Source organism: Oikopleura dioica, chromosome 1 (genome assembly GCF_907165135.1).
Source record: "Oikopleura dioica chromosome 1, OKI2018_I68_1.0, whole genome shotgun sequence".
NCBI classification, from domain to species: domain Eukaryota; kingdom Metazoa; phylum Chordata; class Appendicularia; order Copelata; family Oikopleuridae; genus Oikopleura; species Oikopleura dioica.
The window spans coordinates 1593362-1614604 of record NC_137291.1 but is presented as its reverse complement, the minus strand read 5'-3'; the positions used below and the strand labels follow the sequence as shown (position 1 = coordinate 1614604).

General features: G+C 45.7%; 1 protein-coding gene across 1 annotated transcript; it reads left to right on the top strand.

Moving 5' to 3' along the window:
- The first annotated feature begins 2439 nt into the window (after positions 1-2439).
- On the top strand, positions 2440-20217 carry LOC145709348 (uncharacterized). The gene is given in 7 exon segments (XM_081787064.1): positions 2440-2477; positions 2800-2961; positions 3049-14693; positions 14696-18531; positions 18578-19438; positions 19485-19771; positions 19833-20217. Coding segments are annotated over 6 exon segments (17028 nt in total). The 5' UTR covers positions 2440-2477; positions 2800-2818; the 3' UTR covers positions 20089-20217.
- Positions 20218-21243: the final 1026 nt, after the last annotated feature.

Below are 21243 nucleotides of genomic sequence, written 5' to 3'. Positions count from 1 at the left end.
TCTATTCGATATTGCCTGAAAACCATTAGTTTAGTTAATTTTTCATAGCATCAAATTTTACATAAGATTCTCAAAGACATTCGAAAAATCTAATTTCATTGTTTTTCCAGGAGGAAACACAGCGTTCGGATTGAATTGCGCTCCATCAACAGTCATGTCGGGCATGTTCGCTTTGTCGACTTTACCCGCTGGTGACTCCACTGTATCCTCGAACTCAGACACATCCATTCCTTCCAATGAAACGCCGATTGCATCCACTTCTCTAGATCGATCGCCCTTACATTCGACAGCATAAGCAATCTGGACTTGTTCTAAGTCATATTGAGCGACCAAATCGTCCGCAACGCGTTTTTCATAAGTGACGGTGTAAATTATTTCATCGTACTCATCAGAGTTCGGGCCATTCTCGGCTTAAGATTGGCCAACTGTGATTTCGAGGCACTCTGAATCCGTGAAATCGAAGGCGGCAATTCCATTTTCGTCGAGTTTGCAGCTCTCACTTTTCAGAAATCATCAAAAGAAAAAAAAATAAAAATTCTTTGAAAATTTTTTTATAAAAAAAATATCATTTTTGACGACCCCTTCCTAGTAGGATCGTATTTATTCACAAAATCTCCAATGCCCTGAACAATCGGGTGCTTCGCTTGTAAACAATTAAGGTCCGCATCGATCTGTATGTCGCGTTCATCCCTATTTTTCGTCTTATCGCAAGAAATAGAAAAACACTGATCCATCATTATTTCTCTCCGAAGTACTTTATATTTTTCATTTTATCTTTGTCGCAATAAAAACTCATCATAAAGAGCGCGTCATTTTTTTTTCTTTTATCACTTATTTCCAATCAAAAAAAATCATCTTTTTCGCATTGAAAGAATTGATTTCTGATCCTTTTGGAAGAAATTTTCGCGGTAAAAGCTTTTTGTAAAACCCTGAAATGATAAGAAAACAGCGAGATAGTGGTCCTTAGTAATGGCCCCGCCCTGGCGGTGCGGTGCACCAATTTGGCTTTCTGATAAGCCCTTATCTGCTGTAAGTGGAGGCTTTCCATGCCGTTGTAGCTGACTTTTTTGAAGGTTGTCTTCGTTAATTGGCTGCAAGACTGCATGTTTTTGATTGCATTATTTCCCAATTTTCTGTTTATTCGAGTCTGTTCGCTAGAATTCTGGATTCAGGAAAAGCCGCCCTTCAACCTAAAAATAAGCACCCTTCAAGATAAACAAGCTCAAACCGCAAGCCCTTATTATCAGCCCGGGGGTGGACTTAAATTCAGTGTACTGAAAAGAGAGTCCCGTGACATTCTCGAACGCGATTCTTGAAAATTCTTACAGCTTGTTATTCATGCAGGACGTAGTCTAGTAGATCTTCAGCGCTGCGCTAGAATTTGCCTTGTGGTACTAGACTCTCGGGTGATAACACCGGTCAAAACGGGGATTCGGAAGATTTATCGTAGTGACACCCTTATTTTTCGTTTTTTCTCATTCTCGATGAATTTAATCTTCGTTTTTTGATTTTTTTTTATCATAAATTTGCGGATTTTGAGCTGTTTTACAGAAATTTTCTTGAAAAAATATCGAAAAAATTAAGAAAATTTGCCAAAAATTCGATTTTCTGCCGGTTCAAATATTATTTCGAGTAATTTTTGCGACCAAAGATCAAGTTAAACCATAACTACCCCCTTAAATAATTATGTTCGTATGATAAAACTCAAAGGGAAATTTGGAATACTCTAGAATGAGGCTGCGGACAAGGCCGCTTATCAGTCTTCCTGATAAGGCTTAATTCCAAGCACGGCAACTTGTGCGTTCGCCACCCAAAATAGAGCCGCCGTCTGAGTTGATATGTGTTTTTATCAAAAGTGACAATGGTCGACAACGCCATTTCCAAAGCATTTGGAGGACGCAGATGCGCGATGCAAGATTTCGCCCGAGAAAAGCATCTAATTCATCTTATCGAAACATGGGAAATGTCATGTCGCGCGGTCCATAAATCAGAATCGGCGCTAGAATATTCGGCGTGGGATCAAAAGATGCTAAAAGGATTGACCGAGGGATCAATTTTTGAAGCGGATAATAAGGGTGGGTCTTCTTGAAACATAGAATTACAAGATTTCTTTCTTAAAAATTTTTTAAGATCATTCTTTTTGACAATAAAATAAGGGATTCAAGAAGATATTCGTGAATTAGAAAAATTATTTTTAATAAAAATCAACCTTTTTTTTCCTTCAAAATCGTTTATTTTTCCGTAAATTTCAAACAAGATGATAATTTATCGATTCGTTTTAATCCGGGTGACCCTTAATTATCGTTTAAAAAAGTCAGTTGGGTACAAAACGTCAAATCAGAAATACTTCGGGCTCGTAGCTGCTTATCAGCCGAGCCCCGTTATCATGTGCGGGCCAAAAGGAGCGCCACCACCACCGCCACGGCTTTCGCCTATACTCTGAATTCTGATCACTTAGAACTTCATCGCCGAGAGAGGTACATCCATTTTTACGAAAAAATTAAAAATATTTTGTAATAAAATATGAATAAGAGAAATATCAAAATCACTCATCAGGGGTTTTCGAGGAGGAGAAAAAAAAGCTTTGATTAATAAAATAACTAATTCTAGATTTTTAACGAAAAAAAAATATATTTAATCACACCAATAATAAATCATTAAAACTCGGATAACTTGAAAATATTTCGTTTCTATGAAAAAAAAAATATTTTTCTTTCAATAAAAAATTTGAAATTTTAAAAATTTCAGACCTAAATAGCGATTTTCACCTTCGAGGGCAAAATCTGATTTTCCTTTTAGACAAAGTCAACTCTTGACGATGATAGTCTTAAGCAGTTTACTGCTGGGGCTCTCCCGGGCGGCTTATCTACCGCTGTCCAACGTGCAGTACCCAGTCTACCACCCTAACGATCGCGTAGAGATCTACGGGCCCGAACTCAAGCAACTTGCCGATTCTGACAGGTAAAAATTGCTTTACAAAATGTTACGTGACACTCGTCGAATCTTCGATTTCTCCTTAGAGAACTTTTTTCTCAGTAAATTTTCTAGATGGGCAATTGAAGCTGTAAACCGCGATGATGAGCTGAACACCGTCCAGCTTCTTTGCGAACTGGTTCAAGAGAAAAACTTCCGTCTCTGGCCATCTCAGGTCGAAAATGAAGAACCTCTTCCTCTGACCAAGCCTGGCGCTTGGTACCTTAGCTGTACTTTTGGCATTCCATCCGACCTTGAAAACGACGGCGAGTACTTCATTCGCGGAGCATTCTTTGAAGACGACGCAAGATATGTCGATTACGATACGATTACGTTTTCGATCGACACTGATCGTCAGCCGCGAAAGCATCGATTCGTCACCGACATGTTCACCGATGTCGACATCGCCCGAGAGCGGCCACGAACGAGCGCTCTTGTCCGAGGAGCACCAAAAATTTCCGGCCTCGCTCCTTCCAACGGATCGCCACTTGGTCAAATCTACTTGACCATCTATGGTGACAACCTGAAATCCCAGCAGATCGATCTCGGCGGCACCTCCGACAACGAGGAAACCGGTGAGGGTGAAAACTACAAGATCTGGGGTGAGCGAGAAGGAGACCGAGTCGACTGTCACTTGGACCGTATGTTGACCCTTCACGGTCGACCACTCAACGGCGCTCAATTTGTTGTCTGTCTCTTCCCCGCCGTTCCTTTCGTCGGAAGATGGTACATCAAAATGACCATCGATGACGGTGACGTTCTCAACGCTGGTCACATGAACATCGAAGAGGGATACGCTCCAAAAGTCTACCATTTCTACCCATCTGCTTCTGCTCCAGCTCGACCACGAGGAAGCTGGGACTACGACGGTGCCTTCTGGACCAGCTGGTACAACATTGACAACCCATCAGATGGTGTTGAAGAGGAGTCATTCACCGAAATCTACTCTCGAAACCGAGCTGACTTCCAGCACTGCACATCGCCAGTCAAGATCCAGGCCTGGAACACCGAACTTGACGAAGAGTTCCTTACTACCGCTAATGTCAATGCTGACGGCCGATGCGACACTGCTTTCTTCTCTCCATTCGAAGGTGTTCGATGTGAAGACGCTCTCCAGTCTATCGAAACAATCAAATGCCCAGACATCAAAGTTCGATTCTACTGCATTCCTGGTATCACAGAAATCTGGGGTCGACAGTTTACCGACGTCGTTGCAAGACTTGACGACGAGGACTTCCACGCTAACCGTCTTCACGAACAGCCCAAGGTTGTTGATGACAACGATGGATTCAAATCCGAGCTCAAGATCTTCCTCAACGATGGACAAAACTGCGGAACTCATGAAAACTGCGGTATCTCTCATGAGATGCAGGTTTCGATTAAGAATGGAAACGACGGTATCATCCAAATGCTGCCAAAAGCTCCTATTCCAGGTGCTTACAACTTCACCTATCAGACTCATCACCAGGGTCGAGCATATGTTCACGGCCGATACCAGAATTGGTTCGGAAATGAAGATCTTCTCCCAACTTCCTTCGAAATCTACCCTCAAATCAACTCAGTTTCTCCTCAAATCGGTTCCGTCAATGGTGGAGCTATTCTTACAGTCACTGGTACTGGTTTTACCAGTGACGGAAAAGGCGGCACTGTAAGTATTCAAGTCGGAGGTGTCGATTGCGAAGTCCTTACGATGACCGAAACTGAGATCACTTGCCGAGTCGCTGCTGGTGAAGAAGCTGAAGGATCATGGTACGAGAACAGACAATTCGTCCCACTTGATGGATTCGAGTACGCTCATTTCAAATACTTTTCACGAGCAACAGGAAGTGCTCAAAAGTGCGAAGATCTCTGCCGACGTGACGCCAAGTGCATGGCGTGGGTTTGGGAAACAAAAGACGATTGCGATCATTACGATTACGTCGGCGAAGATAGAGTTGGAGCTGACAAAGAATTCGCGACAACTGCTGATTGGATCGCTGCACACTGGGCTCCAGAAACCGACGCTTTTGGTGGCTACTTCAATGCTGACAACCATGTTGAGGAACTCGATTGCTTCTCTGGGCGTGGTCATTTCTACAATGGAACTGCTGTTACCGGACAATGGGATGGAGTCTGCGCCGAAGGCTCTTTCTGTCGAAATCCAACTCCACAGTACAACGCGATGCCGTATTGTCAAACTCCAGAAGGCCACTGGAGAAACTGTCAAATTCGACGATGCGATCAAAAGACAGGCCCTTTCCTTGGAAATCGAGGGTTCGACGTTAAAGTTTTGCGAGGTCACACAGGCGATTATCAGCTGGAATGGGAAAGAACAACAGCTGAATATGAGCTAGCGGATCATCTTGCTCATAGAGATTTGGACGGTCTCCTGATGCAAGGAAAATTCTCAAACTCGAAGAAACACCTTTATGGAGAGTACTCACCAAATCAGGAACATTGGAGCATCCGAGGAGAAACAAATTTTGTTGCTCCTCTTGATGGTGTCTATAAATTCATTTTCGCCGTTGATGACGACCTAACAGCTTCGACTGTGAAAGATCAATCGAACGGAGAGTGGGAACGAATCGGCCATGTCTACGCTGTTTGCGGCGAGAATGATAAGCAGTGCAGAAATACTCCTGATGCGCATTCTCCGTTCTACACACTCTCAAAGGGAGAAGCTTTCCCTATTTCTGTTTCTGCGGCAAATGGTGGTGGACCTGGTTACGCCTATGTCGGAGTCCAGTACCTCGGAAAAGATGGTACGGGAACCTGGCATGATCTCAAACGAGATAGAGATGAGAAGCTCTACGAAGCTGCTTACATTGACGCCCGACAAGATATCTACTTCGAGCAAGATCGAAACCGTGATGCACAGTGGATCAACGTTGCCTGGGATGTTGACTTTAAGGACAATGGCGTTGGTCTTGGTGATGGCGAGTCCTTCGACGATGATGTCAGCCCACGATTCCAAATGGAAATTTGTGGAGATGACTATTGTGTCGAAACTGGCACCCTTGCTGGCTACGATAAAGACAACACAGGAACATTCGAAGATACCGTTCGAGATATTATGGAACCATACTTCTCGGCTGAGTGCACGAAAACCGGATCCATGAACCCGATTCATTTCCAGAACGATTATGAAGAGAACAACTACTGGCCTGACCAGTGGCATCGAACAAGATCTGTCGGTGCTTGGTGCGGAAAGAGAGTTCTTCGAACTCATCATTGGGACATTTTCAACCATCATGCTCAGAAGAATGGAAATAAACAGGTTGGTCCAGCTAATGGATTCGAAACAGGAGACTTTTGCTTTGCTCATCGAGGAGATATCGATAAAATCTTGCTCTACGTTCGCTACTCCTATGTTAGAACTGATGGAAGCACTGGACACTGGCAGAACTGGGCGTATGTTCCAATCGCTGGCCATACAAACAATGAAGAATCTTGGCAGTGGGGATGCTGGAACGCTCTTGACCTCATCGACAGCCATATCGCTTACAAAGGATACGATCACACTCGAACAGAAGATCAGTTCTTAATCTACCACATTCAACTTCGAAATGATGAGGTCATGCCTATTTTCGTCGATGAATTCGTTCTCGGAAAGATGCGCGAACCATATGAGATGCAGGTTACCCGACCTCAATTCAAACAGGGCGGAACTGCAATTTGGAAGATCCATGTTGACAAATATTCAAGAAATGGAGGATCTGCTTATCGATTCACTTGGAACGATTATCATGATTATCCAGTGAATGGATATATTTCTCCACTCATTAAGATCAAGGCACCAAGTGATGTTACTCTTGCTGCTGATTCCGATGCTGCTACAGACTCGACAGGAGCTGATTGGACTAGCATGTCTCCTGTTCCAGTTAATGTGTGGGATGCTAACATCGCCGTTCAGGACGAAAATGATTACGGTTTCCAGGAAGATATCACCCGAGAATACCTTTACGGTCGATTCAACTACAAAAACTCTAACAACGTTCGACACATTCTTCACGTCCACGTCTTCCGAAAATCATACATCAATGAAGACCCCCGAGGAGAAATGACAATCACCTACGGAGACAGTCCTACCGAGCTAACTCTACCTTTTGGTTCCCACATCTCACAGTACACTATTCAAGATGCTCTCCACGAGACGTGGCCTGAACTTCAAGATGACGGACTCAAAGTTCGCGTTTCGAGATACGGCTCTGCTCAATGGGGTCCAAGATTCAGAATTCAGGCTTACGAGCATGGTCAGATGAAAATGTTCGCTCTGAAGAGCTTCACTCTCAACACAAACGGCCGTCATCAAAATTTCCGAAGTGGAACTGAAGAACGAACACGAGCTGGTATTTACTCTCCGATTCTCCCTGGATCTTTGACCGCCACATCTCACGATCAGCCTCAAGTTGTCGTGATTGCCAATGGTCAGCGATCAGCTTGCGACAATTGCGATTTCCGATACTCGAACGCTCACACTGTGTCCGTCACAAGTGTGAGTGTTGCTGATGGCGACGCTGTTTCCCTTGGCGACTCAATCACGGTCAACTTCAACAAGAACTCTTACTCTGGAACACTCAAGAACGCCAACATTCATATCGATGGTGTTGCATCTACAGATTGTTCAAATACCGCGTCATCTGTGACCTGCACTGTTGGGCAAGTTCCAGTCGGCTCTTGGGAGGTCGTTCTTCACATTCCAGAGAATGGTGACGCCCCATCAGGCGTTTTCGTCTCTGTCTCGAGCTCAGTCACTTCGTCTACTCCAACAACTGGTTCCAATAATGGTGGTCAAATCGTCACTGCTTCTGGTACTGGCTTCAGAGCTGGCCAAGTTGTTCAGGTCAGCATGAACGGCGAAGTCGTCGACTGCGACTCAACTGGATTCGAGGTCACTTACGACACCCTCGTTTGCCGAACAGCTGCTCATACCGACTGTCTTCCAGGCTGTGCTGGTCCAACTCCCATTCTTTCTTCTGTCTCGCAGTCTGAGCTTACTGTGATCGGTGGCGAGACAATCACTCTCACTGGCAATGGCTTCTCCTCCAGCTGTGACGACGATACTAGCTCCGTCATGATTGGAGATAATACTGCCACCGTCCTCAGCTGGTCTGATACTGAAATCGTCGCTCGGACTTCTGCAATGAGCGCCGCTGCTGTTGCTGATATCAAGGTGGATGTTTGCGGCGTTGGTTACTCAGACTCTGTTTCTGGTTCAACACAGCTTCAGATCCGAGGAATTGGCGGAGCCTTCTCTTCACTTATTGGAGGCCGATTGATTACTATCAACGGTGATGGTTTCGCCCACAGCGAGAGCTCTACTGATGATGTAACCGTCATGGTCGGAGAAGATTCTTGCGACGTCAAATCCGCCGATTACAATCAGATCGTCTGCCAGACTGCTGGAGTCAGCACCCGCCATCGACTTATTGTTGGTGCCGGCGGAATCATGGATGCCGCTGGTAGCATGTCCGGTGTCACAACCATCGAAGTCGGAGACGAGATCGAATGGTGGTGGAATATCCAAATCGGAGGAACTGTTCCGAAATTCGAGTTTGAGAGAACAAGCGAAGCTGGATCCGTAAGCACTGGAGGTGCCAAGTGGTCACCACCAATTTACGGTGATCAGAATTCGTTTATCCACCAATTTGTCGCCGAAGGAACTTATCACTACTCAACTGGCTACATTGACGGCGCTACAATCTTCCAGTCTGGAACAATTATCGTTGTTGGTGCCACCGATAAGGCCGCCCGAGTCAGTGTTACAATCGGTGATAACGAAGCTGCCCACGTTGCTGCTAGAAAGAGAAAGAATCAACCTGCCGGAAATTGCAACTCTGTCGCCGGAGTTACTTCTGCCGAGGCCTCTGTCGACGCTGATCACTACGTTTTCTACTCACTCATTGCCACACCACGAATCGTTGACTTCACAATCAATGCTCAGGCTCCATTTGAGCATTCTAGCACTCCAGTAAACGCTGAAGTTGTTGTCAATTTCGACTCATATGACGTCGACAGCTGCGCAAGTTATATTGAAATCGAAGTTTTCAACAACGAAGGATCATACCCCTGCTCCGGAAGTGGATCTGGTAATCAGTACACTTGCACTATCGACCCATCTGCAGGACTTTCAATCTACAAGGACAACAAGCTCCGCATTTCTATCGCTACCATGGGTGACGTGTACTTCCTTGACTACAACGCTGTCACTGATGAAGACACCTTCTCATCTGTTGTTCAAGTGGATGAAGCATTTGAACTTGATATGGATTCTGCTATCACTTCTGTCAGCCCGGCTCCAATCTCACTTCTTGGAGATGTTGAGCTCACAATTTCTGGATTTGGATTTGCCTGTGATGAAAGCTCCGAAACATTCAGCATTGGATATGAAGGATCAAACGCTTCATTTGCTTGCACAACTCTTTCTGCTAGCTACGATGAAGTCACATGTCATCTCCAGAAAGTAGCTGTCGACGTTTCTGACGTATCTCGACCTTCTGAATTTACTGTTACTGGCGACTGGGGATCTTCCGCTCAGCTTGCCGTATCGGACGCCATGACTCCAAAAGTCACTGCTGTCGAAGTTGCAGCTGATAAGGCTTCTGTCACTGTCACTGGTTCTGATCTCGATGCCCTTGTTGGTAGTATCGATGGAGAATCATTTGATTGCTCTGGTGGTTCTTGCGCTCTTCCAGCTGTTGGCGCTGGTCTTCACAAGCTCACCTGGCGATCAACTGTCGGAGCGGCAACTTTCGTCGACTCTGCTGTTGAAATCGTTCCCGAAGTCGTCTCTGTCTCCCCTGTTTCTGGTGGATCAAATGGTGGTTTCAGAATCACCATCACTGGAACTGGCTTCGATGAAGACACGATTGTCACTTTCTCTGATGACTTTGGTGCTGTTGTTGAGAAATATGCCTACAAGACCGTCGAGTCTGCTTCATCGATCGTTGTTTCAGCGCCTGCTGGTGTTGGAGCATACACTTTGCTTGTTTCTCATGAGTTTTTGGACACATCAAACTCTCCTGTCACAATTACTTTGGCTGAATCAGACAGCGCCATCACTGGTACTAGTGATGCCAGCGCCGTCGTCGGCGGTGACTCTGTGACTGTGTCTGGCTCTTTCTTAGATTGCGAAAACACGAACATGGAGTTTTCAGTCTACAAAGATCCCTGTGCCAGTGGAAATCATCATTGTGACAAAAATGCTGAGTGTATTCCTGATGGATTCTCATACACCTGCTCTTGCATCGATTCGAATGTTGACGAATGGTGGGGACAAGGCCACTGGGGTGATGGTTATCAATGCCATAATCTCCAACGTCCAACTGCGCAGACAACTCCAGAAGACGCCATTCAAAAATGTCTTGATGATCGTAGACATGTTTTCAACGTTGTAACTGAACAAGATCGTCTTGATCTTATCGATATCATCAATACCGCAGGCGCAACTACTCGCGGTTATTGGATTCGAATTGATGGTGCTATGACCTGCGCAACTGTCAACGAAGCAGGTGATGGTCTTCTGACGGAAGCTGAACTTGGTGCATGTAACACTTGGGGAGCTGATGTAGATGGAGGCGACATCGATAAGCGACCTCTTTGTACAAGATATACTTTTGACAATTGCTATGACGATGAGGTCGATTTTAGAGGTCGATACACTTACAACGGTAGAATGTCAAAGACTCTTTTCGGTCACGAATGTCTTCCGTGGGATACCACTGGAGATTCAGAATGGAACGGTTCCGATAATTTCTGTAGAAACCCTCATTGGAGCACAGATGGACCAACCTGCTACACTGGTCTTGAAAAAAACGGTTTCGACTATCAACGCGTCGACTGCAACGTTCCATCTTGTGTGGAACTCCGATCTCAAGATATGACTAACTGCATCATCGAAAGTTGGGCACCACTTGACCTCGATAAGATCGACAATTTTGAAACTAGTAGCTACAGAAACTGTTGGATCGGATCTGTCGGAAGCGCTCGAGAACTGAACAATCCCCGAAGATGTTACGACGGCCACGGAGAAGAACGCGGTGTTGACTTCATCCCTGTTGATGCTAGCAGAAACATCTACGCAATCAGATTCAATGATGATCAAGATTATGAGTATCTCTACTCAGAAGGCAATAAAATCATGCGAGCGAATGAAGCCGATGCTGTGACGCCAGATCAAGAACGAGCTCAGTTTGTTGTTGATCCAGATTTCTTTGGACCTGGAAGATGGGCACTTCGACAAGGGGATCTTCACTGGCGAGCCCGACCAAGCAACAAGGGCGATTTGCTTTTTGAAGCAATCAATCTTGACGAAGCCGAATCTGTCGACGAATACGCATGGAAAATTACCTGCCGTGCTGATCACTTCGGCAGTCTTATTGAACAGCCAACTGCTCCTAATACAATTGTCACTGAACAGGCTCTCACTTGCTCAGGTGACTTCAGCGGTGATCTTGCCGTTACGATGCCTCCTCTTCCAGCCGGTTCATACAAGATGAATACTCGAGGTGCTTCTGGTATCTCTGATATCGTCGATGTGACCTACGCTCTTGTCGTTTCTTCTGTCACACCCAACACTGTCGGTGCTGGTGGTGGAACTGAAATTACACTTTCTGGTGCTGGTTTCTCTGAAGCAACTTCGGCTATTCTTTGTGACACTGCTCTTGAGCAGATCTCGGTTTCCAACACAGAAGCTGTCTTCATGACTGTTCCTGTTGATATGTCTAACTGTACGAACCTCTTTAGCGTTGTGGCTGTCGATGCTGCTGACGGAAGCGAGATCGTTGCTGCTGGATTTGCACGAAACCTCTTCACAGTCGACGAAAGCTTGAGTCCAACTATCTCTGGTGTCAATCCAAAACGAGGTGGAACTGCTGGTGGTACTCAGTTGACCATTACTGGATCCGGTTTCGGATCGAGCGTTGCTGATACAACTGTCACTGTTGCAAATAGTGCTTGCACTGTCTCTTCTGTTAGTGACACAGAAATCGTCTGCGAGACTGGAGTTTTCGACAGAACTCAAGTTCAAGAACCAGTCATGCCTGTTGTCACTATTGCTGGTGGACCCGGTCAAGCTGTTGCTGATACTTCCGCTGCTGAGTCCGACATTCAGTTCTGGTACATTGATAGATGGTCTTCGCCATACACTTGGGGCTGCTCCGATGATAGCTGCAAGCCTCAAGAAGGGGAAATCATCGTCATCCCAGCTGGTCAGGTTATTCTTCTTGATGAAACTACTCCTGTTCTCGCTGTTCTCATTGTTGACGGAGGTAAATTCATCTGGGATCGAAAAGACGGAATCGAGCTTCATATGCAATATGGTGTCATCAACAACGGCGGTAGCTTCGAAATCGGTACTGAAGAGGAGCCATTCTGTGAGGGCAATGCAATGATCCAACTTTATGGTCATCAACGATCCATCAATCTCCCAATTTATGGAGCGAAGGTACTTGCTGTCCGATTCGGTTCTCTCGACTTCCACGGTTGTCCAAAGACCACTACCTGGACTGAACTCGATGTCACTGCTGAAGCTGGCGATAGTCAAATCACTCTCACTCATCCAGTCAAGGACGATTGGTTCGTCGGAAACGAGATTATCATTGCGGCCACTGGTGATATCACGAACTTCCACAGAAGCGAGAAACGCGTCATTGCTGACGTCTCTGATGATGGCTACACTGTAACTCTTACTGAAGCTCTTGAGCACCGTCATTTTGCTGTTTGCTCTGAAGGCCCCGCTGGTTCTACTTTCGGTTGGGGATGGGCTGGAACTATTTGCACTCGAGCTGAAGTCGGTCTTCTCACCCGAAACATTCTCTTCAGAGGTGACTTCCAAGAATCCTGGGCCGAAGAGCTCGACGAGTGCGAAGCTGGAGTCGGAACTGCTTTCGGTACCCAAACGTGCTTCCAGAATCGATACGGCCACGAGACCGGATCTGATCAATTTGGTGCTATCCTCTTCTTGCACAAGCCATCTCATGCCAAGATCGAATTCACTGAATTCACTCATGCCGGTCAGGCTTTCAATCTTGCTCGATACCCGATCCATTTCCATACTCCTGGCTCTCTTCCAACATCTTACGTCCGTGGTAACGGTATTCACAATACTTTCAACCGAGCTTTGACCATGCACGGTGTCCATAATCTCACCGTCGAATACAACGTCATCTACAATGTCATGGGTCTCGCTTTCTTCCTCGAAGATGCTGTTGAAGAAGACAATATCTTGCGATACAATTTGGGTATCATGAACAAGAAATCGTCATCTCTTCTCAATATCGATTCTACACCCGCTGTCTTCTGGATTCCAAATCCAAACAATATTTTCTATGGTAACCGAGCTGCTGGTGGAACCCACTTCGGTTTTTGGTTCAATCCATCTGACGAGCCAACTGGACCTTCTGCTCAAATGGAAGAATACCAGAACTTCTGTGTCAAGAATCGACCTCTCGGAGCTTTCTACAACAACACTGCTCACTCAATGGGTAAATACGGTATGTGGATCTTCGTCGATCTTACCCCAACTGCTTCTGGTGAATGCGATGATCCAACTCCAAAGGCCATCAAATTCGGAGAACTTCCCGCTGAAAACGAAAACGGCCCTATTCCAGACGACACTTTCGGTTTCTTCGCCTGGCATTGTGAGCGAGGAGCTGAGTTTGCCACTGGTGGTGCCATTCAATTCCTCAATATGATCACTGCCAACAACTGGATCGCGAACTTGGCTGGTAAAGAATCCTTCCTTCATACATATGGCGAAGAGGGCATGGAAGACCAGATCTCCATGTTCAAACGAAACATTGTCATCGGTCACTTGGATGGAGACCCAGAACTGAAGGCCTGCGGAGATATGGGTATCGAAACCCCATGGAAATTCTTTGCCTTCACTGTCGACGATATTGCTTTCTACAACTACGATACAACAACACCTGATCTCGCTTCGGCCGAAATCCCATCTGATGCTGCTGAGAGACGATGTGTCGCTTTTGATCCTTGCTACGGTTCAAACGCTTTCGATTGCGGTGCTATCACTTGGTTCTCCAAGGTCAGCTGGTTCAACTCGAATAGAAGAATGACCCACGCTTGGGAGCACGAAGCAGCTGTTTTGGATAGAGACGGCTCTTTCTCAGAAGGAACTCCTGGTACTTACGTTATTTCCAAATCAGATGCTTACAACAAGAACTTGTGCTCTGACGATACTTCTGGCAAATACGCCATTGAAGGATCATTCCCAGCTCAGATCTGCGAACCTTCCGGTGGTGGAAAATTCTTTAAGCCCCATCGATTCATGTTCAATTCTGCCAAGCCTGACTCTCTCGAAGGAATGGAAGCCGTCTTCACTGGTGAACACGGAACTGCCAAGTCTCCTTTCAGAAATTGCCGACCAAGAGGAAACGGATGGATGGTTCTCCTTGATGGTAATCAAGAGTACGAAATGCACTTCGCCAACATGGATCACATTTCAAATATCTCCTTCACGGGTGATATTGATGATTTCGAAACTGGCGAGTGGCTCACTATCCGACACGATTTCCCAGAAAAAGTCGACACTGCTACCCTTCGAAACGACGACGTTCAAGTCAAGGTCGAAGAATGGCCAGCTGATCCGCTCTCTGTTGATCCATACACTTATCATGTTGAAAATGTCACAGAGCCCTACTCTGTCCGATACACTTTCAATGGTAACTGGAACACCGAGTCACCAGGTTTAGATGGCGACGCTCTCAGTTTCGGACAGAACTTTTGATCAAACCAGAATTCTACAAGTGTTTCTACAAAGATTGCATTCCACCACCACCAGAGCCAGGAACTGCTGAAGGTGAGCTTGTAGAGTGCAATTTTATCGAATGCGCAATGCAGGACGATTTCGCACCACTCCATGTTCAAGAAACTCAGCACGTCAAATTCGACCGATCTGCATTCATTGCTTCCGGTGGAACTGTCAAACTCGGTGAAACAATCGTTGATGGTACTTTCGAGATCGAAGCTGCCGCTCTTCAAGAAGGCGATACACTTACCATTGAAGCTGATAATTTCTTGATCAACTCCCATACTGATCCCGCTGATATTGGCCGAAAACGACGTGATACCTTCGTTTATAATAACGGAAAGATCGTAATCGGTTCTGAAGATGCCCCAATTCCATGTGGCACCCAAGTTGTCATCAAAATCAACGGTGATAAGAGTTCCAAGTCTTACGGCGCTACTCCAGGAAATCCACCAATTGGTCCAAAGGCCATGGGAGGTTTTGGTGGTATTGAAATGTATGGTTGTGCCCCAGCCAACACCTGGGTTCAGCTAATGACTACCGTCAACGCTGGCGCAAGTGCTATCACCGTCATGGGTGACATCGCCGGCTGGAAGGCAGGTGATGAGATCGCTGTTGCGTCAACTTCCTACGAGCATCGACACACTGAATACGTGACTATTCAATCTATCAGCGGAAATGTCATTGCTATCTTCCCAGCTCTTGAGCACAGACACACTGGCGCCACTACATCCACTCAAACCATAAACGGTGTGGATTACAACCAAGCCGCTGAAGTTACACTCCTGACCCGATCTATCAAGATCGACGGTACTGACTCCACAGACGACAAGGTCGGAGGAAGAATCGTTCTTATGAACTGGATTCGAATGAACGGAGCCCATTTCTACGAACACCACGGTTACGGTCAGTTCAGCAACGTTCAATTCACTGGTATGGGTCAGTACGCTTACACCAGTTATGATGATAACCGAGCTGCCATCATGTTCTGGGGCATTGACACCACTGCTGATGAGGCTCTTGGTCGAAAGGCTTCTTTCGTCAAGGGATGTGCTTTCCACGACCTTTACCACACTGCCGTCGCCGCTCTCTTTGACACGGACAATCTTGTCATCGATAACAACATCATCATGGGCGTCGTCGATGATGCCATTCGATCTGATGGTGCCGGAACTGTCATTACCAACAACGTCATCGGAAACGTCGAGGCTACTGCTCTCTACAAGGGTGCTTTCGCTTCCGGCACAAACGTCAACTTCGAAGAAGATCAACTTCCATCTTGTGTGAACATCCAGGGCTCTACCGATACTGTTCTTACCGGCAACAGATGTACTGGTTCTGATGGTTCGTGCTTCCAGACTGATGGAGAGTCTTGCGATGTTTCAGAAATGTGCTCTTTCAATACGAATGGATTCAGCTACTCAAACAACATGGGTCACTCTTGCGCGATCGGTCACTGGAACTTGAACGGAGGAGACACATGCTCCAAGTATGGAGGCTACTACTTCTACAAGATCGCATATTATGGATTCCAATGGCTCTCTTCAAAAGATTACCACATCGTTGAAGACTCTGTCGTTGTCGATGCTAAGGTCGGTTTCTACGGTGTGAGCATCAAACCTGGACAAGACAAGCGAAACACAGTCAAGAACACTTACTTCGCTGGTAAATCTGACTTCTATGACTGTGCTTACGACGCGGATGTTCACAAAGACATGGAGCTCAGTAAACATGCTGGCTCTTTGAACCCTAAGATCGTCAAGAACCACGCTGCTGTCCTCTTCCCCGATTTCCATGCAGATAAAAACGGATTCCCGATTTGTGAGATGTTCGCTGCTGATGTAGACCCCAATAATCACGGTCTTACTTGCATGCTCGACTGCCACTTCGCCAACTACAATGCCAAGTGCGGCGGCCGAGACTTCCTCTTCAATACAAATCCAAAGACTATGGATTGGACTTTCCCCATCCAGCTTCTGGGAGGCAACCAAAAAACAAACGTCAATAATGAAGATCTTGTTCACTTCGACAGACCTACACTTGACAAGGTCAACATTGCTGATTGCGTCGATCTCCATGCTGATGCAAACAAGCACGCCAAGGTAATGGATATCGATGGTGGTGTTTTCGACGTTCCCGGTACTCTCTTTGCTGAATCTGAATATGAATGGGATGGCGTGACTCGACCAACTGCTGATGGCGGATCTATAACTTACAGTGATACTCAAGATGGCCTTGGCGACTACCGAATTCCAAAGCCACTCATCACAGCCATGGATGGCTCCAAGATTCCAATCGATGATGTCATTCAAGAGCGAGGTATCGTTAGAAACGAAAACTGCGACTATCGACCAGAGGGTCCTGCATGGTTCTGTCCTCTTTCCGACTTCCGATATTATGATCTCGTCTACGACATGATGGACAATGACAAGATGAGCCGACGATTGACTCCTCTTGCTCTTGTTGCCAATGGTCACGCTGACATCATCAACGGTCCATGTGATCATTCTTGCTGCATCGGTTACGCTTGCTCTCTCCGATTGATGACACTTCACAGCACTGTCGCTTGTGGTCAAGAGTACGACTACTACTTCTCGTCGACTACTCCGCTCAAGGCCAAATGGTACTTCGCTGATGCTCCTGCTGATTGCAAGATCCTCATCAAATTTTACTCCAAGCGACCAAACAGATTGAACTTCTTCAAGGATGGCGAGCTTTCATTGGCCACTAATGCCGTTCTCATGGGTGATTCAATCTCCTGGTCTAAGCCGGATCCATCTTTCTACCCAGGACTTACTGACTCTATCTACAATCACGGTGGTGCCAACTACCACGATCGAAACAATCAGCTATTCTACATGATCCTTTCTGGAGGAAGCGAATACGATTTGGAAGTCGTTTCTTCTCTTGTCCTCGAACTTGGCGTCATGACTGAAGTTACTGAGGATGAGTTCTATGATAACGGTAACCTCGCTGCCAACATTGCTGCTCTTCTCGGAATCGATCCAAGCAAGATCCGACTCATGAATGTCATCTCTGAGACTGGTGCTCAGCGAAGAAAACGACGAGCTGCACTTGGATACGACGTCATCAACGTTGATGTTAACCCACGATTCCGAAACCGAAGACAAGAAGATGCTCCAGGCATGACTCTTGGCTTTGAAATCGATCCATCTTCCAACACTGCTAATGGTGCTGAAGCGAACAACAAGCTTGGTGCTCAAATCGCTGGCAGCGGTGGTGCCATTGTCAACAATGTCATGAACACTACCCAGACTGAGATTGATCCATCCGCCACTGCTGACGAGAGCGTTGCTATTGCCGCTGCTCCAGAACCACCACCAGAGGAACCAGAGATGCCAGAAACCCTCGCTGACATCCTTGGTATCGATAACATCGCTGAAGGTGAATCCATCGAAGACTTCCTCGAGAAGGTCGAAGAAGCTCTCGATGTTCCACTCGACGATCTTGAAACTGCCGAGGAAAAGAACGCTGCCAAGCAAGCTGCCGCTGATGCTGCCCTCGAAGCCGTCGTCTACACCAGTCCAGCTGAACTTCTCGTTCTCTCTGAGCCAACTGAGCCACAGATTCTCGGCCTCGATTTCTACCAGAAGTTCTCTTTCGCTATGAAGGATACCAATGGTGAGATCATGCCCATTGTTGGTTTCGTCGCTACTCCATGGAACATCAAGGTCACTTTTGGTGATCAGGTCGTTACTTCCGGCCCTGCCAGTCCGAATCTAGATGGATTGACTTCAGTTGATTTCACTCCTGGTGATGGAAGAAGTATTTTCGATAATCTTGTCGTCAAGGTAAAAATTAAACTTTAAAACTTTGGTTCAAGCTTTCAATTTTTAGGGTGACGTTGTCAGCGCCAATTTCGTTTTCACCGCTGTCGATCCTTCCGTCGCAGAAGACACCGGTATCAGCTGGACATCCCCTGTCGTCGAGTTCCTTCCGCCAGCCGACACTTCTGTCTGCGATGCCAAACCAGAAGGCTCTCCATTCGACAAGAAGATGGCCTTCAGTCCAGATTGCTCGTATGTCTGCATCACTGGTTGCACCTCTGTCGGAGCTGCTCCTGTCTGCGAGACTCTCTCAAGCTGTGACGCTTCATCCTTCTCTGCTTGTGGCGATTCCGGCTGCGAGTGCGACATGAGCTTGGTTCCAGAAGTTGAAAGCATCGATGTCGCGGATTACATTTCCGGAACTTGCGATGGCGCTGGCCTTACCATGCGCGTCAACAAGTGTGTCGTTAACAAGCTTGGCCTCATGCTCAAGGACATTCATGTCGTCGGCGAGCAGGTCGATGACTTCTCCTCCATTGCTGCTGATGCAAACTGCCGAGGTCGACTCGGTTTCGATGCTGGAGCAGAATACGTCTTCCGAATCAACCGAAGCAAGTCCGAATGCGGTGCCTCTACTTCATACAACTCCACTCATGTCACCTACACCGCCGGCATCCAGGGCTACAAGATGGTCTCTGACTTCTTCCAGCGAGATGTCGCCGAGTTCTGGAGCAGCTTCGAATGCTCTTATCCAATTGATTTGAGCAGCTACACAGAACTCGCCACTGCGCAGAAGATGGACAATGTTGTCGAAGGACGAAATGTCATGGTCGCCAAATACACCAACGCTGGTTATCATACCGTTGCTCCAACTGATCAAGTCATCAGCAGCAGCTCGATAATCTCTGATCTTGGAATGGTCGCTCCAGAGGTAAAAGATTATTTTTCGAATCAATCTTAACAAGCTCTATTTTCAGGGATTCCAGCTTGAAGCCAACCGATGCTGGTTCTCTGACGCCTACAACGCCGACGACGAGAATGCCGGCAATGTCATCGACGTTGTCACTGACGGTTGCCTCACATCCGGTCAAGAAGGATTCGTTTCTATTTCCGAAGGATGGTCTGGCACTAATCAGTTCCGATTGATGGTCACTGATTCCGTTCTTGGTGACTTGGCCTCCGATGTTGTTTACTTCAACTGCATGGTTTCGCTCTGTGACTTGAATTCCGGATCGTGTAGTGACGCTTCTTGCCCAGGCTCAAAGTAAGTTTCTATTCAAAATCAAAAGAGAAAAAATGAAAACAATGCCTAAAATCATTTTCAGCACTGCTTCCGGCACCCAAATCCGCGTCCACACCGAGCTCAACGTCGACAACTCCGCCGGAGTCGCCGATTGTGACGCCAACGCGGACAACTGCGAGAACTGCAAAGCCACGATCAACGGCGGCGTTTGCTTCTGCCCCGATGGCTTCACTCTCCAGCCGGACAACTCTTGCGCCGCTTCGAGTTCACGAGCAACAAAAACCTCCAAGGGCAAATGGAGCTCAAAGAAACCATGGCAAAAGAAATGGAAAAACTAAACACCGCGGAATTTGAAAATTTCGCTCCTGGAAAATTTAACTTATGACTTCTGACTATTCAAACTTTATTCTTTCTTTATTTTTCTCTGCATATTTCGATTTTCAATAAATCGATCAAAAAATCAAAAATTTCATATGTCTTTTTTTCCATAATGGAATTTCCATTTTTACCGTGTTTTATACATATTCTTCCTTTTTTCTTTGCTAAAAGCATTTTTCACATGAATAATTATACGTATGCTAATGTAATATTCCTGATCCCTCGGGTTCCCTAGCCAAGAATTTTGTGCTCTCGACGACACTTCAGAGGTTAAAAAAAGAAATTTAATCAGAGAAAAATAAAAAGGATCGAATTCCAACGAGATATTTTAAAATGAAAAGAGAGAGAACAAATATTGAGCAAAAAAATTAAGGGTATCTCTTGAATATTGAGCTCCAAGAGCCAGAAAGAAATCATTTTCGAACATTTTTTTTCGAATAATTATTTCACCAAAAATGCTTTTTTTAGTTTTGATCATCAATAATTTCGGGCCTATCTTTAGTTGCCCCTTTCTTATATATATTTTCAACGTCGCATATGTTTCGTATTAGCGTAAGATTAGCAAAGGCTAAATTCAGCCCGATTCGGCATTGATGGAATTCGGAGTCAGAAGAGTATGAAATTGAAGCAATGCTGTCATGAATAGCCTCGAAAAAGAAATTGAGTTTAGATTCGACCGGAGATATAAGATGAGCAAAAATTGGATTAACTTCCAAAAAGCTACAGTTTCAGAAAATCAAATTTACAAAAAGAGAAAAGAAGAAAATAAAAAATGAACATTTCCAAGAAAAAAAGCTCTATTTAGATTAAAGTTGGCTTTTAATTTGATTAGAAATAATTGAACTTTGGAAAATAAGGGACAAGAGACGTTAAATTGATCTTAAAATCATCCAGCTCTAAGTTTATTAAGAAAAAATGACGGGATCGAATCTGAACTCAGAAAAAGCTATGGGTGTCAATGGAAACCTCGGCTCGATTCACCTAGAAATCGATGTTCTTTTTGGTAAGGACCTGACCTTAGCTTGGAATCATGCCATTTTAGTTGCGATAATTGCTGGCATCTTTATATTTTGTTTGATCATCGAAGGGTTCTTTGATTTGGCGAAGAGTTATCT